Source organism: Strix aluco, chromosome 4 (assembly GCF_031877795.1).
Source record: "Strix aluco isolate bStrAlu1 chromosome 4, bStrAlu1.hap1, whole genome shotgun sequence".
NCBI classification, from domain to species: domain Eukaryota; kingdom Metazoa; phylum Chordata; class Aves; order Strigiformes; family Strigidae; genus Strix; species Strix aluco.
Genome location: NC_133934.1, coordinates 114,905,894 through 114,931,641, shown reverse-complemented (window position 1 = coordinate 114,931,641; position 25,748 = coordinate 114,905,894). Strand labels below are relative to the sequence as shown.

The 25,748-nt window shown below is 35.3% G+C and overlaps 1 protein-coding gene across 4 annotated transcripts in view; it reads right to left on the bottom strand.

The window, feature by feature from the left end:
• PPP4R4 (protein phosphatase 4 regulatory subunit 4) overlaps positions 1-25,748 on the bottom strand; it is a 71,988-nt gene that overhangs the window by 28,018 nt on the left and 18,222 nt on the right. For 2 of the 4 annotated variants that reach the window (XM_074825015.1, XM_074825016.1), the window contains exons 3-8: positions 18,954-19,056; positions 10,732-10,879; positions 9,967-10,040; positions 7,716-7,822; positions 5,790-5,897; positions 1,087-1,208 (exon numbers count right to left, since the gene is read on the bottom strand). In XM_074825015.1, the coding sequence (XP_074681116.1) occupies positions 1,087-1,208; positions 5,790-5,897; positions 7,716-7,822; positions 9,967-10,040; positions 10,732-10,879; positions 18,954-19,056 (662 nt within the window). Of the gene's footprint in view, positions 1-1,086; positions 1,209-5,789; positions 5,898-7,715; positions 7,823-9,966; positions 10,041-10,731; positions 10,880-12,543; positions 12,606-18,953; positions 19,057-25,748 lie in introns of those variants that run through there. The other 2 variants (XM_074825017.1, XM_074825018.1) reach the window with 2 other exon arrangements.

Genomic DNA, 25,748 nt, shown 5'->3' with positions numbered 1-25,748 from the left:
TCAGAGAGCACAACTGATACAGAGCCAGAAAAGCTGGCTGTTATTGTCTTCTACACCCCCCTGATTGGAGGACAAGACACAGCAGTTACCCAGAATATTCCCCCATACTGGAGCAGCCGCAGTAGCTCTCCTTAAAGTCTGTCCCAGTCAATGTTGAACTGAACTTGTGATGAGAACCTGAGAGGCATGCATGTAGGTAACCAACCACCACTATGCCAAAAGAACCAGATACAACAAAGAATTTCTCCTTCCTCACATGAAGACACAGACACTCACCCCTACATCTGGAGAAGCATGAAATATGCATGTTGATCAGAGGAAAGATATAGAGTGCTGAGAAAAATACAAGCATTTAGATTGCCTGTTTTAAATACAGAAAAGCTTTATAAAATGCACACACTTTCTCATTGCAAAGAAGAAAGCTTTCAGTGCCATATAGCCATAAACTTAAAGGGATTTAAACAGTAATTGCTGATGCTTAGTACCTCTAAAACTGATCAATCGTGCACACTGCTGTGTATGGAACAAAGAGAAACATTTTCTGTTCCAAAATTTACAAATGTGTTTGACATATAACACTGGATGTTAAAACCTGCAAGGTTTACCGATAAACACACAAATATCATATAGCCCAAGCATGGGTTCTTCAGCTCAGAAGGCAGGCTGCAGTCTGTAGTCAGGACTAGCTTTACTTCAGTTAAGAGGCAAAAAGTAGTTAACAGCAAAAAAAGCATAACCAATGGCACCTGTGGAGCTAACATTTTGTATTATGTGTATTGATAGCATTAAATAAACACTAACAAACCTATATGCCTGTCATTTATAATTTTACTCCTCCCATTTAGGCATGTTATGTTAGAAACTTGGACTAAGTTAATTGATTTCATCGACAACTGGTTCACCTTCCTTAAAACTTACTACGTATAATGCACTGTAAGACATGAAATATATAAATGATAAAACAATAAACTAAATAAAATCAAAAATGTCTAAAGAATGCAGGCAGAACAAAAAGCATTTAAATACATTTAGAAGATGCATTAAAGCATTAAGAACTGGGCTAGTAAGCTTAAAGTAAATTCTTACCTGCATCAAACATATCGAGCAGATTCACTAATGTCTCAAAAGCTGCAAGGCGTACACTGCTGCCCTCATCTCTTGCCAGTTCTATTAATTCAGGAAGCACCACAGTTTTTGTTAGTTCTGTCCTGCAAAGTGAGGCAAGCAGTCAAGAGAAAACTCACAATGAAACAATACTGCCAAAGCAAAACAGAATTCTCCCTTGAAATACTCATTTAGATATTTTTTTGGGTAGTCATGAAGAATTGACAAAGTTGTAAGAAAATGAAAATTAAATAAAAACCTCCAGTCAATTTCAAGACTTTTTTTCTTTGCCACCCAAAGAAACATGCAAATTTAAAATGCGAAATTCATCACTAAAAAAGCATTCAAATTAGCTTTAAATCAGAAAAAAATGGAGTCTGAAAAAACTCAAAGGAGTCCAGCTACTTCACTGTTACTAAGAAAACTCTTCTGATCAAATATGCAGAAACTGCTCAATGCAATGGTCCAAAGCCAAAAATTATCAAACATGAGTCATGTTAGACTGAAGTGTCTGGAAATCTTATACTTCAAAGCTAAGCCTTCTTTACAGAGGGTAAGCAACTACTGCTCAGGGAAAACACGGTTTCCCAACTAGTCCAAACACTAGCTTTTAGGCTTGTTTTAAAGTAGTAGAGAAAGGGTTCTGCTTGTCTCTTTGCCTTGGTAATTGCTAGCACTGTTGCGTGTCACAGTCCTGGCAACTTGAATCTATACATTGGCAGCAGATTGCTGTATTAGAGACTGACTTAGAAATCAGAGTTTAATCAGAGAAGTGACTAAGGGGAGTGAAATACTCTTAACATAGAAATATTTGTGCAGTAAGTGACTGGCATAAGGGAGATGAAAAAGAGATTCGCTTCTTGGAGCAAAAGCATAGCTTCTGTAGAAGCTACCAACCAGCATAATTTCCCATGTCCCAGTGTATAACTGATTCTTGACTGTTAAGAGATTTGAAAGATCTTTTCTGCAGCCTTACTATCAACAAGAACTGGGAAGACATACCCAGTATTTCCACTTTTTTTGGTCACACTTATTTTCTTATTTATAGTAGTCAAGATTTCTAGTGTTTGAACTTGTCTGCACTTGAGTTGAGAAGCCCACTTTGTCCTGTTTTCATGAATGAGCTTGTCAATTAGTGAAAGCTGTTCTAAGCACCACACCTGAAGAATGGGACCTCAGCAATTTATAATAGCCAGGGATCTGGCCCTCAATGTTATTCTGCCCAAAACAAAACTGCATGGAAACAGTCTGATAAAATTACACAACATGAGCATTAACCAAGATGACAAAATTGAAGCTACGTTTGATACTTTGAGCAACTGCGTATGAAGAATTTACTCTGCCATTTCAATCACAATTTTCAATACAGAAGTGATCACAACCTCCAGGATGCCAGACTTTTACTGAAATAAAAATGACCAAAATACCCCTTCCAATCAGACTAAACAAGTAACAGCTGTCCCTTTTGTAAATCAGTATGAATAATACTATCAAATGCTTATAATCAGCATCAAAATGATTTGCACCTTACAGAGTTTATTATTACCAGCAAATCAATATGTAGTTTAACAGTATTCTTCCAAACAGATGATTAATCATTGAGATAAAATTATGAGAAAATTACATGATATCATTTAGTGGTGATATCACTAAATAGTAAAAATAAGCGTTGGGACTGTTGTCACATTATGCCTTCAGCATTTACCTAAAAATGTGCTTATTTCTGTTTATTTAATTGTCTTTATTTTCCTACTACCTATTCATCCTCAACATGAAATACTGCAATAGTTTACATACTGAAAATACCAACAGTTCACCATTTCTTATGAGATTAAAGATTAAAGCATCTAAATCATTGGGAATGGACTAGGCAAAAATCTCCGAGAGAGAACAGTGTGTATATGGATACATTAATGCTAAAAATAAAAGTTGGGGAGGAAAGAGTTAAAGAAAATTATACAGAATGGACCATTAATTGATAACTACGTATTTAACCCTATTAAATTGGGTAAATTGCCAGTAACACTGTCATTTGCCACTGCATAGCACCTATCTTGTTTTAAGACTTTCAGCTCCCAGGTATAATAAATGCAATTTAGTTCATTTTAAAGACATTAAACAGAATGAAGAATATGTTATTTTCTTTCCAAAATGGTCACTTATTAGTATAAGATATAGCCACCTTGTTACAAATGAAAACAACTTTTTTGCTTCTTCTTTCACACTGCTTAGTATACATTGAACTTAAACAGTATTTGGAGAAGGAATGAGGAAAAGGATGCAAATGCACACATTTAGTTCTCAACAGCTGGCTGTACATATACCTATCTTAAATGTAAAATAAAACTGCTGAAAGCAAATTCACACACATTCCAACAAACTGAGTGCTTCCTAAAGGCTACCACCAAAACCATTTTCTGCTTCTCAACAGACTGAGCCACAAGGCAAGGGAATCTGTGCAGCTATACATTTTTAGATGTGGCACTTAAGGACACGGTTTAGTGGTGGACTTGTCAGTGTTAGGTTAATAGTTGGACTTGATGATCTTAAAGGTCTTTCCCAACCTCAACAATTCTATGATTCTACTGTAAAACATAAGAAATGTTTCAGTAATATCTGAAAGGAATTTTCTCTAACTATATGCATATCCTAGATAAGAGTTATTTTACTCAGAATACCATGCTTACACTATCTAAAAAAACCAAACAAAACTATTTTGCTGTATTATGTGTCAGAAATAATTTTCAAAGCCAAATTCATATGATTACTTCTTGACTATAGCAGAGGTTAACCAAGAACATTAGAGGAATCCATAGAAATGCAGACGGTATCTCAAATAAGAGATCCAAAAAATCTCATGGGATTGAGCAATAACAAATGAGAAAAGAGGAAGGAAGGTGATTGTGATAGACAAGAACATGTGGCCTAGGAATGGTTAGGGGAGAGAAAGGTAGGACTACATCCTAAATCAAGACTCAGAAATCAGGGGAAAAAGAAAGGGGGGGGAAAAAGAGGAAAAAATAAATGATTTGCAAATATGTTTCTGTGCATTTCCATTTTGGTGGCATCAAAAATCTTCAAACTAATATGACAGAACCGTGCTTCCCTTCAAAACTCAGTAGTTATGGAAAAAAACCAACTGGTCCCTGAATAGTGACTCTCACTCATCTTTAATCTTCCATTAAACAGAATTCAGTTTTAAGATACATAGATATACATGAGATACATGAATACAATAAAAATAAATGCAAGTTCAAATTATTCAGTAATTCAGTTTAGTAAAATGCATGTTAAATATCCAGTTTTACAAATTATCAACAACATTGACAAACACTACCTTAGTTTTCTGTAATCACAAGTTCTTTTAAATTCAAAGCCAATATGGAAAATGTTAAAATGATTAACCACGCTAACCTATATTTTGTTAAAAGACAGTAAGTACAAAAACAAATGAGTAACTTTACTGAGATGAGTAATATTGTGTTTTCACATTACTCACATCCTTTGAACTTTTGCAGGACAAGGACCTTGCAGAAGAGGTGCCTAAAGCACATATATAAAAGTATTTTATATGCAAAAAAGACAAGTTTATCTAGGAATCTAGAAATTACCATCCTGCATGACCTTACCAAAACAACGTTAAATTAAGTACTTGGCAGTAATACTTAGTTCTTGCTGTGAATATTCATTTCTTATATCTGAGTAAGCCAGAACACTGCCTAAACACTTTTCCAGTATTCTATGGCTGTGAGGTAAATCGCATTGCTTGAGGAATTTCTGGTGTTTTGTTTCTGTTTGGTTTTTTTAATAACTCAGAATCTAAACCACAACATAATTCTCCATTAAAAAAAATAAATCACAGCCACAGGGAGGCATCTTTTCCACAAGCACCAGTACTAACAAACTGAAGTGCATATTTACTGTATCTTTCAAATTACATTTCAGTTTCAGCCTGATTCTTGAATTTTCTCATAAATTCACAATATTAAAAGCCAGAGGGACTCCTAAAACCTAATCTATCCCCGCTGTGTAACACAGGGTAGGGAACCTTACTTGATAACTTCAAGTCTGTAAGAGAAGTTACTGCTTTTTTTTCCTTCCTGACACAGTTACAGGTGGACAGACCTGGAATTTTAAAATATTTGTTCACTCACAGACCAATCCTGTGTGGGTAGTTGACATGTTCTATTTATTAAAATAAAAGTTCTAGACTTTTTCTATTCCTGTATGTGCAATATTGAAGGTCTTCAAGCTTAGAGTAAAAGATGATACTGAACTGAAATTTGCTTACAAAACACATTTAGCATCCTTTTGCAAAAAAATGCACAGTAATTATTAGAAACTGCTAATACTTCCCATAATCCTCTTCCATTTTTAAATAAACCTAACGACATCAATGGATAATTGACATGATTTCAAGAAGCTATAGATGAACTCATTATTTACAAAAAAACCTGTTGTTTGTATGGTTCAGCAATTTTACTATCAGAGAGAAAGAAAAAATCTGAAAACGGAAAAGAGCCAACTGCCAACAGCCAATGCCTAAGAACACATCTGTACACTCCAAATTCATTACTGAGTATGCATGAATTAAGTCAGAAATCTTAAAATGAGTTTTTAGGTTACCATTAGATATTTTAGAGAAAGATTTTGCATTTAGAAGCAGTTATGCAAATTGTACTCACCCTATTCCTTGAGCTATATGTTCCAGTTGCCGACACATGCAAGTTCTAACTTCATATTCCACATCCTGGCACAGTGATTTTACCAATGGAAGAATCTCTCTTTTAATACTAAAAATGTGAACATTCTTTATTAATATATACAGAACAACAATATACAAAATACATTCTGTAGTGGATCCACTCAAATTTTACCAATATATTACTTCTAATGGCAATTTTTTATTAAACTAATTTATCACACATGGTAAATGATTTTTTTGAGAATTTGCAATTATAAAAGAATACTGTATATCAGATGCAAATATGTGCTACATAGAAAGAGCAAAAGGATTATTTACAGTCATTATAATTTGCTCATATTTCATCTATCTTTTTTCTGAACTATAAAAATAGTACATAGGCTTAGAGATGCTGTCCTCATTTAATAACCATCTTCAGTGCAATTTCGAACAGCCACTGTGAGAATACAAAGAATTACATAAACGGAAGTGCAAATCCCAATTAACAGTCTCTAATACCTCATCTTTGGTATGCATGTATTGACAAAGTGGTATTTGGAAAGTAGAAAAAGACTTTAAGATTAAAAGCTTCAGTACTGCAATGCCTTTATGCAAGTAGACCCAAGTATTCATGTTAAATCAATGGCAGATAGAAAATAACTATTTTGAATTATATTTAAGTAAAAACACATACCACAACTTGGCAGAATCAGCCATTGTGTTTCCTTTCACTGCCCAAGATGCTGTCATAAGTATTCATAAAATATCTCTATCCAAATCCTTATGTTGTTGCAAAACTCAAGAGAAATAATATGAAGACACAGACAAGCAAATTTTCAAGCCAGCTTGCACAGCCTCCACTCATTCCAGTGAAAACTGATTTACTTCTTACAGAAAAATTTGGCCTCAAGTTTCAAAAATTGTACAAAGTCTTGAGAGTTTGGCATTTTAGAATACGCTGAAGTAGTGACTACTTCCAAAAAAGACTTGGTTTTAACTAGCTGTTGGAACAGAGGGTTGAAAAACTAATGTTCTATTCCAAGGTTAGGACATTTTCAATAATCTATAAAATAACCTGGGAGTCATGTGAAATTTTAATTATAGTATAAATTTTATGAGTAAAATGGTGCCATTCTGAAGAATATGAAGATATGCTTATATATTGCCTGCTCCTGAGGCCAGACACATCTCCTAAGCCTATACTAAGACCCCTCAAGCAAGGAGAATGAGGGTGTGTCATGAATCTTACTCAGCCTGTCACATTCTAAACCAGCGGATCCAGGTCTCTTTTCAGCCCTCTGAACTGCACTCAAAGCCCTCTACCAGTATGTCCCAGAAAATTCTCAGCCATCATCTTAACGTGTAGCTTCTGTACAGAAATGGTGCTAATATCTGTTCACTGAAATCAGGGATTTCCTACTTCTGAAAAGCAAGGAATCATACTAAAGAAACCCAACAAAAGAAGGTATGATTATCTGAATTTATTATGGCTAGTACTATTATAATCTCTCATAAGATTACAAGTCATCTGGAAAGTCACTTTATTTTCATGAGACTGTAACATCAAGTAAATAAAAGCAATTGTGATTCTGCCAGAATTCTACAAATTTTGAAGATAAAGATTTGAAGGCTTTGGTAACAATCTCAAAAAATCCTCAAACTTTCTCAAAAAAACGTGCAAACTAACTTTTGCATGTCCAACAAGTGTAGTCTACATATCAAATAAAGTTGTAGATAGCTTCCTTTTGGTTGCTTCTAGTTCTTTTTTATCGGAAGAAAAAAATAATAATTTAAAGAAATTTATTCCTAAATGTCTTGTCATACGGTCCTGTTGTTCATCTTTTCTGTTATGCTGAATTCTTGCATTTTGGGGCAAAGAAATACTGGTATATACTATGAAATGAAAATATATGTACAGTCTACTTACATATGAGCTTCAAATTTGTTAGCTAATTTTCCCATGATTTTACAACTAACTAAGCGGGACTGAAGTGTTTGAGAAAGCTGTGCTTTGGAAACAAGTGGATTCAGGATCTATATGAAAGAAAAAAGAAATATGAATGGAATAAATTTAAGCAGTAAATAACATATTCCTCCTCTTAAAAAAAAAAAAATCTTGAAAAACATACCCCAAATGTCATCTACCACTTTCATGGAATTAATCAGTACTAACAATAATGATGCCTATGTACATTAATAGTCTACTGGAAACCCGCATTTAATATTCAGTGCTAATTATAGCATATTAAGCCCATATCTTGGCCCAAATAGCAGTTTATGATTCACATCACAGCCACTGTTTTACATCTGTCTACTTGTGTCTTTATTTTGAGACTAAGTAGTGTATGAATATTTATAGCTATTAGCTGGTAATTTTCACAAAAGTTGTTAAATATGTTCCTGCACAAGAAAAAAGAAATATACAGAGAAAGAAAAAGGAAGCCTCTCTGAGACTCCTTCTCATAAGTTTTCCCAGGAAACACCTCTTTTGACATAATGTTTTGAGGCAACGATCCCTCTCGATTATGCATACTTTGGGGATCTGAAGGGAAGAGGTTTCATTTCCATACAGATGGAGAAAATCTGCATCTTTATTGGAGCTCTGCTGTCATTTGCTGGGTCACCTCTACGGTGCCAGAAACAAACTAAGAAAGGCCTGCAGAACACCATATTTAGATGTATTATTTTTTGCCCAGAAATAATCGCAGAAATCCAGGTGCCAGGCCAGGAGGAACATTACAGAGAGGTTTCTCCTGTAGTCTGCCACAGTTCCTCACTCAAGCTCTTTTGAAGAGCTCCACAACAAGGAAAATATACAGGGCAGGAAAGTCCAACAATATTCGAAAAGCATTTTTCTTCTCCTCTTACCACCCTAAGGAAAAACAGATCACCCAGGCTAGAATTAGTACATTAAGGTATGCTTCTAACTATAACACTGCATAAAGAACCATATCATTAGTTACCTACAATCGGTATATTACTTTTATGGTCTTTGAACTATGACAGCAAATGCACCAGGACTATTAATCCCAACTCCACTTACTGACCTAGACACAGTCTCTCCCATGAAGTGGCCACTGCCAGAGACAGGATAGTGGGTTAGACTGACCTTTGGTTTGAGACACACACCTTTCCTTATGTCCTTGGAATCTATGATTGTCCTATGATTTTTACTTACAAAAAAATTAACTAAAATATTTCAAGTTTTCTGATATAAAGATCCTTGAAGTAACAAAAGGATCCTTTTCCGATTCAGGTTTCTGTATAGCTGCTGAATCAACACTGCTTTATCATGCACTGTTTTCTTCTCAAAGCAAATTTTTGTGGAAACTTAAAAATGTATTCCTAGAGACAAATCAGGCGAGAAACTCCATCTTGTTTAAATGGCCTCTTTAAAATTACATTACAGTTAGAAATTGGAAGTGACTAGAATAATTTTTCCTTTTTTTTTTTTTACGACCTAACCTTTCACTGTTTAGAAGTTTATTTTTTTAAACAGTGCTGGGTTTCAATTACCCACTAATTTTAGTAAGTATTTTTATAATAAACAAACATATATTTAAATTTACATATTGTTTTAAATTATAAACACAGTAAAATATGCCCGTTGCAAAGCTTTTAAACTTAACAATGAAATATGAATACTTAAAACTGAATAAATTAGCTGAGTAAAGGGAAGTGACATTATGACTTAGTGATAGATTTCCTTCCTGTTTCTTGAGCTACACAGTGAAAAATTAAGTGTTTGCAAGGCACTGTTTTGGTACATCAAGAACAACTGAAATACACAATGAACTGGATCTCTAGCATTCAGTGCCATTTAGCAGAAATCAGAATTTGAGTCCAATAGCAAACAAAATGTAGTTTCTTCATGAAGACACAGAATGAGATACTATCCTATAAACCAAAACATGAGAGTATGTTACTAAGAATACTAAGTGCAGTGGAAGTGTTACAGTAAATAGTCTTTATTTGCTGAAGAACACTAAAATTTTTTAAGGTGACCTTCCTGCCTCACCTTTTAGCACAGTCCTCTCTTACATTATGTTCCACAAGCATTACTGTTTTCACAGGCATAGAACTGCCACAAATCTTACTAACGTAAATGAGCCTTGCAGGGAAATACAATCTTATAAAATATTACTAACTTGTTAGCATAAGTGGGGGAATATTATTACCTCATGTCTGATAGTCTCTTTTGGTAAAGCCTCTATTACAGCAAGAAGGGTTTCTAGCCATGCATTGCTGACACCTGTTAGAAAGAAATGGGTTATGTGTTATGTTGTACATACAAGTATAACAAAACACACACTAGTTTTACAAAATTGGTTCTCACTTCTTACACACACCTCTTCAAGGACCTCTGTATCTAAAATCCACAAAATTAACATTCAAGACTTCAAACTAAGAAGTAGGATAGGTGAGAAGCAAATTCTGCCCCCATTTCTTTTACCTTTTCAATTGCTGTACAAATACAATAATGATCCTGTTTGTTTTGAAAAGATAATTTCCCTCATTTAGAAGTATATACTTTTCTTATGCTGACTGAAACTTTCTAGTTTTACAGGAGGCCTTTTTTTTTTCTTCTTTGTATCATAAATATAGTGTCAAAGTATAAGAAAAACTAATCATCACAGAAGAAATGTCAACCACCCTCCCTACATTTTCTCAGCTACAAAATTCTGATACTTCAGTAGAAGCTCGAACTCAGTAACAACTCCAGGATTTAGTCCTTCAGACAAAGTCGTTTTGTTTGCTTCAGTCAGAATTACATTTAAATATCAGTATGTAAGTAGTCAGCATGCAAAAATCTTTTCATTCACGCAAGTCTAGATACAAAGTTACAGTGATTGCACTCACTGCTTTAGGCAGTATTGTACGGTCACTAAGGAAACAAAACATATAGAAGCAATCAGTCATCTGTATAGTTGTTCAGCCCTGACCTGCATCTCTGTGTTCCAGGTTCTGGAGAATGATGTGTAGGAAGGAGTGGGAGTATGTATGAATGGACACCGACTCCTCTTGCAGAACAGTCAAAAATGAAACAGCAGCTGTTAACTGCATTTCCACTCCTGCAATATGCAGCACCTCCTGTACAATTACAAATTATATCAGTTATAGTATGAGGCAGAAATGTACTGAAAGAAGACTCACATTTTTATATTCACTTTTAAGAGTGAAAATACAACATCCTGGGTAAACTACAAAATTGGCTGTAAAATTATTTTCTCTTAACAGCAATTACTTGGAGATATTAAAATCTCTTATGTTATAGCATGAACCTTTTAAGAAAAATAAAGTTACTGACAATATTTTTTGTGACTTTGTTTCATTAAAGCATACGTGTAGATTTTTCTACTTTGCAAAATGAGAGGTAAAAACAGACCAGCCAACAATTACACTTCTGCAATTTATGCACATGAATTAAAAAGAAATATTTCATTCATCCAGTGAGAGATACTGAAATAGCAGAAGGCAATTTAAATTTCATCCCTTGCCAACTGACATGGAACACAAATGAAAATGTATACGTAAGTGTGTGTGTGTATATATATATTCTCAAGAATAAAGCAAGATGTACTAGAATATTTATCTAGGTAACTCAGCATTTATTAGTACTTAGCTTTAACATATAAGAATATAAATAATTAGGCCGTCTTTAAAAGCACCAATTCAAAAGTTAAACAAAGATAATACCAGAATAAAATATTACTAAATTTTCTGAATGAAACAAAAAGGCAATTTAAATTTCAGACTTATGCACATGCCAAAGAGCTTGCAGGATGCAATCTATGACATAGCATTCATTGTAAGTATGTACATATCTATCAGTTAGGTGAACATTCCATTTGTTTACTTTTCTAAATGTATCTCTATCTCATGAGAAAATAAAGTGCATTATTCTACTACTAAAGCATTACACTCATTTTACAAGTGACTCCAAACTCAGTAAGAGTTTAAAGCCCATACTTCCTAAACACTTTATATGTGTGGTTTTGTTTGGTTTTTTAAAGTGCTTGAGATGAACAGTGTTTTCTCAGATCACATACCAAAAATCAATGATAAGCTGATATTTTAATATTTTTTTAAAACATGCTAGATCAGTTTAAGAAGATATTCATTACGCACCTAAGTGTTATATAGCAGAGGAATTTTGCTGAGAAAATACAGTTTGCAGAGAACATCTGAGAAATTTAGTAAACTTTGTTTACTTCAAAGTAAAGCACCAAGAAGTTTTCATTACACAAATGTCAACCAGTTTGTGCATGCAAATGTATAGTTTTTAGTTTATCTGATTTCAAAGAGAACCATTACTTATCTCTGAACAGCTGCCTCAGTTTACAGCCTGTATATTTGTGAAAGCATTCTCTGTGCCCCTGCTCTCCCAAATGAAAAAAAGAAACAGCACTGTGCAGCTTATAAATCAAAGTGTGATAAAATATTTGCATTCAATAGCCATGGAAATTGCCCTCTTGTTATCTCCACAGCCTATCTCTGTCCTTGTTCCTCCATTGTTATTACAACAGCAACAGCCAAGAATAAGGACACCTAACAATTTTGTAATTTGAATGTTTCTGGGATCAGAATACCTGTGCACACTGTTCTGGGATTTCGGTTTACATACCCAAAATAATCAAAAGAACTATCTACACTCTATAGATGCTAAGACCCCACTGCAGATCAGAACATAATGGAGCTGAATTCAATTTTACGTATGTATTCTCTTTGTACACAATGCAAACAGAGTTACTTACCATCAAATAAAGTTTCCAAATAGTCTCCTCCACAGATCCACACAACTCTGGATAATCATGTGTGAGAACACATTCTCTGGATGTGTCTCCTCATGGACCTCGGGAGACATTGAAATGTAAATTTCTAGATTGCTTACACACCTGCCTGCATCGATTGTTGCACTCAGAACTCTACAGTTCCACATATGAAAATGTATGGGTCTCTTCTTTCCAGTTGCACTGAACTCAAGTTGAATTTACTTAATATAAATGTATTTATTTTGAAAGTAATGTATTTTTATCCATGTATAGACATGGATCCTCCACAGATTCTCACTCTGGAGGAAAAAAGCTTTTCCTGTCTGTCTTATTCAGCCAAGCATATTTAACAGAATTTAACAGTATTAGCATGTCCTTGAAGTATCCTAATGCCTACAAGTTAAACTCAGGCATCAAAACTTGCAGAATTTAGAAAGCCTGGTTTATTCCACTAATTAGAAAACAGAAAATGCACCTGTAGTTTAATGTACTAATTTATGTCCTGCAGCAACAGAGTTTTCTTGAAAGAATGCTGCAAGCAGAAACATAGACAATCGTTTTAGCAACTCTGTTGATATGACAGACATCTTCGTTAAGGACTAAAAAAGACACAGAAGTAATGGAGATTACAGAACCTCAAAGATACAATGAGGATAGACCTTAAAATCAATGTTAGGTATATAAGACAGCATGAAAATCACTCCACTCTTGTTAAACTATAAAATCAACTAGGGAAAAAGAAAAGCTTTCAAGGGGAGACTGATATATTAGGAAAACAGGTAACTGAAAATGAGTTTGGAACTAATCAGACAGCACCAAATAAGGCTTGATGTATACACTTCAACGAGAGTAGCCATAGTTTTCTGCAATCACAGCATTTGGAAAAATCTCTTATTAGTCAATCAGATAGATGTCTGCAATCTCCCTCCACTGCTTTCAGTGGCAGTGCCCAAGGATGGAAAACAGGGAAAATACTAACACAATTTGAAAGGAGCCATTTGGTGCACAACAAGAAATGCTGAGAAGAATGTCTAAGCTTTCCCTAAATATGCATTTCAATGACTTCCAAGGTTCAGGAGGAGGTGCATGCAGAAATCCAGAGAGTGGGGATCTCTATGCAAAAGAACCCATACAAGGATGCCACTTCATTTTAACAGTAGAATTTTTAAAAATATTTAATAATCTCATTCCTATGCTAACATCTAAATGATATACAACGTATTTATTTTATTAGCATAACCAAAATACTGATACCCAATTTAACCATTACTTAGATCTGGCATATTTATTGACGTATTGTATGTTTGATTTTGCTCATATCAGACCTAAAACACTTATGTTAAATATATAAAGGGTCTTTGACATACTTTTAATTTAATTAGGTTTTAAGGAATGATAAGCAATTTGCATATATCTATTTCAATATTTATTTATAAAAGTAACCAGGTTTATCAGTTTTTCACAAGTGAAATAAAAATTTGTAATATATCCAGCCAGAACACTCCTTACATTTATTTCTTCCTCTATCTGTTTTTCCTCAGCTCTAATTTAAACAGTATTTATTTTTACTTTGGGTTTCTGCAACTATGCTAAATAAGTATACTGGTTTCTCTACCCAGTTATATGGTGACAATACTTTCAGATAAATAGCACCCTGAAACTACTATACAACTCATTGTTCATGTGCAAATTTGAATTCACATATTATTTTTCACAATCTACAGAAGTGAAACCAAGTGCAGTAATTTAAGTCAGTTTACTTCCCTGCAATGCTAGACTACATTTGCAAGACTCTGATTGCAGTTGAGTTCAATTATGCCTTTACAGACTCTAACAGTTTCCATTTAATGTTCAGGACTATTCCTCCAATACAAACAAGGACAAGAAAAAAAAAAAAGGTCAAGTGGTTAATGATGCCAAATACTGTTTTGCAGTTGAAAGTGCAGTGAATATGGATACAACAGAAAAGTTCTATTAGAGATTAAATAAATATTAGCTAACAGAGCACCACTGAAGAACCTGCTTTATAAGAGTATTGCCACAGAAAGAAATGTAACTCATACATTCCATAAACTCTCAATTTATAAATCTTAAACATGAAAGGACCACTTAGATTTAGACTGACCTCATTCTATTTCACTCTTTTACCTCTGCTTGAGCCCATTAACTCAGGTTTCATTTAATTTATCATCTAGGAAGGCATTTAGTTTGAATTTAAATGACACTGCAAGATGAAAAACACACTACTTTCCTCTGTTATTTGCTCAAAAATTGATTTATTATTAATTGTCTGCTTCGTTTCTAATATTTCTGTCTTCAATTCCTAACTCTTCTTTCTTCATATGCTGTTTTCAGTTGAATGTCCTTTACTATTATGCAGGAAGATACTGTTACAAAGTAATTAAGTACCACCTGATCTAAACACACTGTGCTCAAACTCCACCATACAAGTGTCTTCCAGGCCCTAGGCTCTGATCTTGCTAATGATCACCCTTCAAATGTTTTCTCCATCCCTATATAAAAACCCTAAGACTAGAATCAAAAACTGTACTCCTATATTATACTTTTTATTAAAGACAGAGAAGCAAAGACTACCACTTCTCCACACCCTGACAAATAAGGGTAAAAAAACCCCAGAGTTTCTTATTACTCCTTCATTTCAGGAAGAACTCTGCTCTCAAAGCAGAAACACCAGAGAAAAAAATGGATGCAGTATGTTAAACAAAATTTAAAAAAAAACTTTTCTTGAAGCCCGTAGGTTGGTTTAGGAAAGAATGCATTATGAATGTCAGAATAACATCTAGTAGTAACTTGGTGTAAGCTAAAGGGTTTTCAATTACTTTGTAACTTCAAGTCATTCTTTTTCTGAAAGCATTTTTTTAAATACACATATATATTTAAACAAAATGCCTATTGATCTGCATCTTATAGCACAGAACATGATAACAAGAAGTACTTTAACGTTTTCTAAACAATCTGTCAGTCTGTACTACTCCTCAGTTCTGAGGACAGCTATTTCTTGGCCATTTGCTGAATTTAAATAATCAGCAAAAGTTGGAACAGCTCCTCTTAAGAATAGGAGTCTCCTGGGCTCGCAGAAGTTTCAGGAGATAATATATGAAGTTTAAAGGTGATATCTGATATTCACAGAATCACATAATGGCTGAGGCTGGAAGGGTCCTCTGGAGATCATTTTGTCCAATCCCCCTGCTCAAGTAGGGCCACCTAGAGCCAGTACATGTCCAGACACCTTTTGAGTATCTCCAAGGAGGGAGACAACCACGTCTCTGGGTGACAGTGCCCAGTCACCCTCACAGTGAAAAAATGTTTCCTGATACTCAGAGGGAACCTCCTGTATTTCAGTTCATGCCCACTGCCTCTTGCCCTGTCACTGGGTACCACTGAAAAGAGCCTAGCACTGTTCTCTTTGCATCCTCCCTTCAGGTATTTATATACATTGATAAGATCCTCTCCAAGCCTTCTCTTCTCCAGGCTGAACAGTCTCAGCCCTCTCAGGCTTTCCTCATAGGAGTGATGTTCCAGTCCCTTAATCCTCTTCATGGCCCTTCATTGTACTCTCTTCATTATGTCCATGTCTCTCTTGTACTGGGAAGTCCAGAACTGGACACAATGCTCCAAGTTTAGTAGAACAGAAAGTGGAGTAGAGGGGAAGGATCATCATCTTTGAACTTCTGGCCATGTTTTGTCTAATGCAGCCCCAGATGCTTTGCCACAGGGGCACACTGCTGGATCATGTTCAACTTGGTGTCCACCAGGACCCCCTTGTCCTCTTCTGCAAAACTGCTTTTCAGTTGGGTGGCCCCCAGCATATATTGGTGCATGGAATATTACTGAGTACATCTACCACATGGAACCTAAGACTCTTCTGCAGTAGGGCTTGCATTTAAATATCCTACAGAAGAATATTTGCTAAGTAATCATGTTGAGGACTACATACATATTTGTTCCTCACCTTTCAGTCAATCAATTCATAACAAATGAACAGAATGTAACTCATTAAATTATTTTTTCATAAATACTGAATTGTTCCTTGAGCAGCCTCTTAAGATTAGGACACAGAGGTAGGATTCACTTTAAAACCAAATTCACATGCAGTAAGAAATATCCCAAGTAATTTTTCTTTTTTTTCTGGAATTCTTTTATTAATAGAATGTTATGGTGGCTGCCTTAAAAGAAAAAAAAAAAAAGCTGAGAGATACATATCCACACAGCTTTTCAATAAAAGAAACAATTAATTTCTCCAAAACTTCAGCAAAGAAAACAATGAACTATAAATGAGAATTTACTGAAACAATCAAGTATCATTCTGGCATGGGCCCACTTTGCTATTCAGTAATCATCTCCTCGGTAGATAGAAAACTGCATAACATAAGCATGTGACTCAGCCATCTCACGTTTGTTACTAATATAATTATATACTTTCTTACACCTGGCAGTGAGAATCTGATACAGATATAGGAAGAAAACTCACAGTAGCTACTACAGAAGACTTTTTCTTCTCATCCCTAAAGTGCTTGACATAGAGAGGATAACATAGCCGAGGAGATTCTTAACATAACTCAAACTTCCAGTTCAAGGTATTTTAGATCATGAAATTCATATTTAGCTTAAGTCAGTAACTAGTCAAACTCTGTCTTTCTGAAGTTAGTGATCTAAATACTCTTCTTAAGCATTAGTTGTTTGCAACAAGAAAACAATATTTCTGTTGCCAAATTGTGTTAAAAAGAGAATTTTAAATTATATGGGGAAAAAACCTCTAAATTCTACAGCATCCTAGTAAAATCATGACTGAATCACACTACTGAAAATGTCAAATGTATGTCTAAAAATTTTTGGGGAAATCGAGTCTGTCCATAAAGTTATGAACACAACTAATGCTCTGAAATAAAATTTCTACAAGAAACCCTAGTGATTTTTACTTCTTTTCCCATAGAGAGCATATACATTCAAACAGCTACTAACAAACACAATGTTCCTTTACCTGACAATTTGTATAAACTAGAACCAGGTTTATATCAGTGATCAACTGCATGAGGCCAGGCCAGAGACTCTTCTAAATCAAAACTTTATTTTAATCACATTAAAACTGTTAATAGTATCAGTAGAAGACTCATAATACACTGATTTAATGAAAAAAACCCTCAGAAATTTGCTGTTACCAAAATAAACTTTCAGATATTTTGATAGCCAAAACCCAATGTATTTTTCCACTCATCTGGTAGCCTTTAAAACCACTGAAAACCACTGAAAACCACTGAAAACCACTCTAACAGTCAGGCTAACATAATCAAAGTCTTAATTCCTATTGTAGCCTTACATAGAGTTATTAGTTATTTAGCTCTAGAGTTATTCTTTGCATTTGCGTTTGTGATGCAATTTGGTTTTATTTGGCTGAAGATGCTCCTTAAATTAACTTTTTCATTTCTTCTAGGCAAGGGGTCATACCTGGGGCAGAATGGAAATACAGAGATATTTATCTTCCTTAAAATCATAGGATGGTTTGTGTTGGAAGGGACCTTTAAAGGTCATCTAGTCCAACCCCCCTGCAATGAGCAGGGACATCAACTTGATTGGGCTGCTCAGAGCCCCGTCCAACCTGGCCCTGAATGCTTCCAAGGATGGGGCATCTGCCACCTCTCTGGGCAACCTGTTCCAGTGTTTCACCACCCTCATCATAAAAAATTTCTTCCTTATATCTAGTCTAAATCTTTTAGTTTAAACCTTTTAGTTTAAACACATTACCCCTTGTCCTATTGCAATAGGCCCTACTAAGAAGTCCCTCCCCATCTTTCTTATAAGCCCCCTTTAAGTATTGAAAGGCTGCAATAAGGTCTCCCTGAAGCCTTCTGTTTTCGAGGTTAAACAACCCAAATATCCTTTATACAAACATATCTGTATATAAAATTACCGTATAACATTACGTGGCCAGTATGCATCTACCACAGCTAACAATGACTTACTAAAAATGCGGAGGGCAGCACGTGAAACTTCAGACAGCTAAAAGCAAAGTATACATTTCTGGATAGCAGCATGAAAATCTTAATGTTTGGATGGAAGGAGATTCAGAATATCAAAACGAACCATTATGACTGGCTGATCCTCAAAAAAAGAGTTCTCAAAAAGCTGTCAAAACACTGGTAAATCTTTAGGATATGTAAATAGTATTAATTCTGTTTTTTTTCCTGTGTAACCTTTTTTAAAAAATGTAATACATGCAATACTTTGTAAATTCACTGAATTAATGCGGAAGATCTACTGGACATACCTCTCCTGGAGAGTGAGTTTGCAGTAAAAGAGGATTTTTTTTGCCTTTGTTAAAATACTTATACTGGCAGATAAAATACATTCAAACCTCATGACACATAACTTACTCTGATTTTTGGTAAAACCCGACGAAGTGTGTCTGCAGGATTCTGTCGCATGAGGACTGGAAGATTTGCCACCACACTTGTTCCTTGGATATCCTGGCCAGAACTTACAAAGATATATACATACAATACATTACTCTCTATGATGGTTACAAGCTCACAGCTTTCATTTAAAAAAAAAAACAAAACAAAACAAAACGAACAACAAACCCACACACTACCCAGGTTATTCATACAGTAAGTTGAGAGAGGCATTACTTTTTTTATATAATATGTAGTAGAAAACAACATTAAAAAAAATCAACCATAAAAGCTGTTATGTATCATTTCTAACATGGAATATTCTAATTTTTAGTGTAGCTTTGGAAAAAAATATAAGATGTTTGAAAGATCTTTTTGCACTGGATGATCAAGGCAGTAGTTTTGTGGGAGCTTTTATATGTTAACAGTACAAGTGATTAAGCATAGGAAGGGGACAAACAGAAGATATAAATGAAAACTGCACTTAATGTACAACACTTTAACAGAAGTCTACCATTCCTTCTTTATGCAGGAAAAACAGATATATAATCAAATGTGTATTGACAAACATGATTAAAGAAGGATGCAAAAACTTAGATTACAGATCTTATACCTTTCTCCTCATCCTGTCTCTCAATGGTATCCCACAATTGAAAAGGGAAAAAAAAAAAAAAAAAAAAAAAAGGCAGGATGGGAGGGAAACAGTAGAACAGTAGACAGGAATGAAGAAAAGGCATGAGATGAAAACAAAACCTACCCAAGTGGATAAACTTCTAGAACAGAATCAGAAAGAGAAAGGGTCTGGATGCCAAAATTAAAAATAAAACTAAACATCAACACATCCTTTATTCTATTTAAATGCATAAAATCCATTTTGCTAAGCAAATTCAGATTTATTCCAACAGCTAAGCAGCTCATTTTTAAATAAGCACGCAAAGCTCAACTGTACACATGCAAGCATTTTTCTTAGTGTGACATTACAATTAAATGTACAATATGATTATACACATAATTTTAAAAGAAACTCATAATAAAACTACTTTTAAATAGTTCCATATGCCTCTCCCGATCCCATCGTCTTTCCAAGTTTTCTTAGTGAAGCATATGAGCTCAGAAAGGGATCTAGGTACACAAATTGGTCAGAGGACAGCAGTTTTACAGAACCACTTTCCAGTTCTTTTCTGAAGTATATTAGGGAATTCACAGCTAAGATGCAAAGCCTTTCTGCAGCATTTAGAGCTGAAAATACACATTCCATTAATGCTCTATATCATCCTCAACAATCATGTCTTTCAGCAGAGCAAATGAAATTATAGGTACAGTCGGGCAGGCCAATTTAGATCCATTTTGTTAAATGTATACAAATGTGCTTTTAAAAATGAGGATATGTTTGTATAATAAGCAAGAAGGAAAAGTAAAAGCTTTGGTTAAAATCAACAGAAACTAAAATACCCCCACAGAGATACTGTAATATCCTACTGGAAAGATTTTTTTTTCTTTGCACACTATAATTTCCCAGTGAAAATATTCAAACAACAATTAGGTATCACCAACATTAACTTAATCATGTTTAGCAAACTGCAATTTCAGTATATTTAAGAAATAAAGCATTCTTTACTATCCTCACAAAGATTATTCTCCATTTTAGAAGGCAGTACATTCTGCAGGCTGGAAGGCAGGAATTCAGAAATTCAAATCCTCTTTGCAAGGTGGAGAGTCATACACACACACCCCAGTTGACTTTTGTGTTAGGTTTCCATTCTGCAGATGGGCGTAATTACCCAACTCACCAACTACAAACTATCACTCTGTATAACGGTCTTAACATGAGAAAGCCTCTGCCCCAACAAAACCTTCCCCTTCCAGAAAGAGTAAATCTTGCTACAGCAGATATGTCTCATTTTTTGTGCAGAATTACACGAAGTACTTGTAATTTGAAAGTATGCATCTAAAGCATATATGATGGATTTAACCTAATCTTAAGATTGTGCATTTCCTCTTTTAAGATAATTTTCCTTTAAAATCAATGGAGAGAAATAGGACTCAGTAAAAAGCAATTTATCTCAGCCTAAACAGATGAGATGGACAGTGCCCCTGAAGTGCCTGTTTCCCTCTACTGCCTGTAAAGGCAGACACAAAGACTAGCTCTCCTGCATGTTACCTGCACTGTAAGTAAATGATGGCTCCTGCCCACAGAAACACATTACAAACCTTAGTCCTACAGGCATTCACGTTTATGCTTAGCTTCACCATTGCAAGTAGTACCATTGATTTCTCACATAGTAATATATTAGAATCATAGAATATCCCAGGTTGGAAAGGACCCATAAGGACCATCAAGTCCAACTCTCTGCTCCTCGCAGGACTACATAAAACTAAATCATATGCCTAAGAGCATCGTCCAGACACTCCTTGAACTCCAACAGGCTTGGTGCCATGACCACTTCCCTGGGGAGCCTGTTCCAGTGACCAACCACCCTCTCAGTGAAAAGCCTTTCCCTAATGTCCAATATGAACTTGAATTAACATCTTTACAAATGCTTGTGTGATTATAGCACCTAACTCATAGAACTAATCTGAAACAAAATAAAACATTCCTACTTGCCTGAGTTCCAGAGCAATCAAGAAGTATCCCATCGCAAACTTAGTCATGGCAATAACTGTTCTAAACGGGTGCTACATACCACAAATGCCAGGAACCAGTACACCTTATACTTTAGAAAGGTAAGAACCCAAATAGGAGAGTTATCATAAATTCTATGATGAGTACCAAGTGAGAAGAAAGCTATGAACACTGTTCTGAGGTTATCACACACTGCTGTCATCAGGGCTGCAACATTCTGACCTGCTAAGCAAATTCTGGGAATCATTCCCAGTGCGGAGACGTCACCTTTATGGTGCCTATACATTTACAACAATAAAGAGCAAACAAAATTACAGCTGGGGATGGAGCTCAACACAGATGTAAAAAAGCCCCACTGAAATCCACAGTATCAGAGTGTAATAACAAAAATATTGATTAAAAAAACCTCAACAGGCTGAAAACAAGACAAATGTTACATAATTTCAAGGTTAAAAGTAAGAGACTTGACAGAGCATAAAAACAATCACCATTTCCTGTATGTTTTGAAAATGGGTTATCTTTTTCTCTTGGTATATATCTTACTTTAGGAATACAGAAAATACTAATCCAATACTGTATGCTTTTTAAAATACAGTGTGTATTCCAACTGAGAAAATGTATCAGTATTATTGTATTTTTTTAATTCTCTGTTAAGACTACTACTGATGTAAAATTAAGCTGATGTGACTGTCTTAAAAAGTATTAGGAACCAATTTTCTGGCTAGTTACCATATACACCCCTCTATATTTTTAACTGTTGTCTGTAAACACAAGAATGTTGGCAAGTTTTGACAGAGCAAAGCTATACCAAAGCCCTTTTTAATGCCATTCAAAACCAGCAAGAATGGATGAGAGTACAGATTTTTAAACCAATTTTAATATTAGCATCCCTGAAATCTTATTTGGTAAACATGTATGAGCTCTCTCAATAAAAACAAGTCTCCCAGTAACATCTAAACTCAGTGAAAGGACAGTATTCTGTCAACTACTGAAAATCAACTTAAATTAATGATTAATAACTGATCTATTTACAGCTTGCAATATTTTTGCATTATTCAAAACCATTTTATTATCTAATTTAAAGCCATGAATATTAAAGCCTTTTATGTTTATGGAAGATTTCTCTGGGTATCACATACTTATTCCAACAAAGCTTTAAAGCAGAACTGAGAAATCTATGGCTTCCAGAGTAGAAAAGGGTCACAGAGTGGATGAGTTCCACAACGTCTTATGATACAACTTGCAAGGAAAATATGCATGCCTTTGTATTATCCAGCAATAATGCAGAAGATCAAGGTAACTTGGAGAAGCTATTTAATTGAAAGTTTTATTCATTTTGTATCAAGATGGAAGAAATCCTAACTGCTAAAAAATTAAACCAAAATGCAACCTTTATGCATCAGAAACATAAAGAAAAGGGGAGCATTTCCCTTTAAACCAGAAATGCTTAGTATCTGGCTTGCTGCCAATTAAGAATGTGAAGCAGGAGGCATTTCAACACCTACACAGCCTGTAATTTTCCAACTGCAGAAGATTTTTCTCCTATTTCTAAAGGAGCCGCACCATAGATTTTCTTTAAATCTTAAAGACTTCAGGATTACAGTGAATTATTGATAAATGCTCAGATTTAGACATTTTTGTACTAATAAATATATTAAAATAAATGATAAATCTTTTCTTCAGAGTCACAGTAAGCTCAATGTAATGAAGGTGGTATTCCTTTATTAACAGTGCTAACTATAGAAGAATTCAAGAGAGCCCTATACTTAGAAGCAATTTAGCTCAACTGCTTTTATGCTAGCAAAATCCACATAGATAATATCATTTAAATATAAAACTTCAGGACTCATCTTCTGAGTTCATCCTACAGAAGATCCCAGTGACTTTACAATGCTGGGAATCCTCAACCAGAGGGAAAGCTCTCATGCCTGAACACTTCTGTCCTAATACATACTGCCTCTGCAAGACCAGCTGCGTGCTGCCAGCCTGTGGTACCAGAGCTGGTCTAACTACAAGGCTCACTGAAGAGCTGGTACTTCTCAAGCGCAAGGGTAGCACTAAGCCTCTCCCTCTGGCCCCTACATTTGGTTTTACTTGTTTTTCTACCCTCTACATTATATTTGAGACTGCCTTGAGACTGAAGAAAATCCTCCTAGAAACCATTTACAAACATACAAAGGACAAAAAAGTGATGTTGAGTAGTCAGGTTTGGTATGGAGGAAATCATGCCTGAACAATCAACTTGACAGCCTTCTATGACATGACTGGCTTGGATGGTGGAAGTAGTTTAACTTAATTTAGCAAGGCTTTTGACATTGTCTCCCATAATATCCTCATAGATAAACTGATGACGTACAAGCTAGACAAATGGAAAGTGATGTGGACTGAAAACTGGCTGAACTATTGAGCTTAAATGGTTGTGATCAGTGGAAAGGCAGCAAGCTGGAATTCAGCCAAGAGTGGTTTACTTCAGGCATCTACACTAGGGGCAATACTGTTTAACAGTTTCATTAATGACCTGGATGATGGGACAGAGTGCACCCTCAGCTAGTATGCAGATGACAAAACCAGGAGGAGGGGTTGATAGACCAGATGGTTGTGCTTCCTCAACAAGCTGGAGAAACAAACCAACAGGGATCTTACAAAGTTCAACCGCAGGAAATGCAAGTCCTGCAGCTGTGCAAGAATAACGCCCTGCACCAGAACAGGCTGGGGGCCAGCCAACTGGAAAGTAAATTGGCAGGGAAGGACCTGGAGGTCCCAGTGGACTCCAAGTTGACCAGGAGCCAGCAATGCATTGTTGTGGCAAAGGCAGCTGACAGCATTCTGGGCTGCACTAGGAAAGCATCATCAACAACTAAAGGGAGGTGATTATTATTCTCTATTCAGCACAAGAAACCCATAGACAGATGGCAGCGAGTCCATCGAAGGGCCACTAAAACGATTATAGCATCTAAAATTTGCGCAGAAGCTTAGACAACAAGGATTTTTAGTTTCGCAAAGGCTTGGGGGCCTTATTTAATAGGTATAAAATCTGATGTAAGGCTGTAAAGAAGACAGAGGCAGATTCCTTCTATGTCAGAACACTCAAATATTAGAATGAGTTGCCCAGACAGGTGATAGAGTCTCCATCCTTAGGATTCAAAACCCTGAGCTCAGGACACGATACTTAATATATTTCTCTAATTGACACTGTTTTGAGCAGGGAGGTGGACTAGATGATCTCCAGAGGTTTCTTCCCACCACAACTATACTATGATTCTATGATTCTATTCAGGATAGGTGTTTCCAGGTTTGCAAACTTTCAGCAAACTCAGGGTGGACAATAAGATTTCTTATACTTAAAATAACTAGCTACTTAAAATGGATGCTTAAATATTCAACTCGAGTTTAATTTTTAAGGCATTTTTAAAAACAGATTATGCAAAATAAGAATAAAAAAGTTTAAAAGGACCCTGGGTACTCAATTAGGAACATTTGTATCTAGAAAGGGAATGAAGGACTACAGCTCCTTCTACAGCATGAAGAAAGATTAGTCACTGAATGTTCACCAAGAGAGTATTACCACAAAGGAGTTTCAAAAAGACAAGATAGATTTATATCTCTCTCCTTCATTTGCACTAGCCTGCAAAACACGATGACAGGAGCTGAATACAGCATAGTAAAATTGAGGTACAGTGTTTACCCAAGCTCCAACTAAAGCACTGTGCTTACAAACTGACTTTTCTTTAACACTGTGGCTAACTATCTGTTCAACAAAAATTATTTGCTAAATAGCCATTGTTGAATCAACCCCTGAAGTCTGTGCTTTGTGTAACTTGATTTTACAAACCCAGAAGTTCTGAGGGATGGCTGCAGGGGATTACAGTGTTAACACCTCATAAGTGACATTATTTTCAGTGCAAGACTCCAAAATGTTCTGTGTTGTTCTAAATCTGCATTTGCTGAAGTAAAAATTTACCAACTTCAATGAGTGAGGGATTAGAATAACATGATAAAAAATGAATAAAGTATTCAATAACTATTAGGTATTAGGAAAAAGACATTCACAAAGAACACTGTCAAACATTGGAAAAGGGTGCTTGGAGGTTGGGGGATCCTTGGAGACATTCAAAACTCATCTGGACAATGTCTTGAACAACCTGATCTAACAA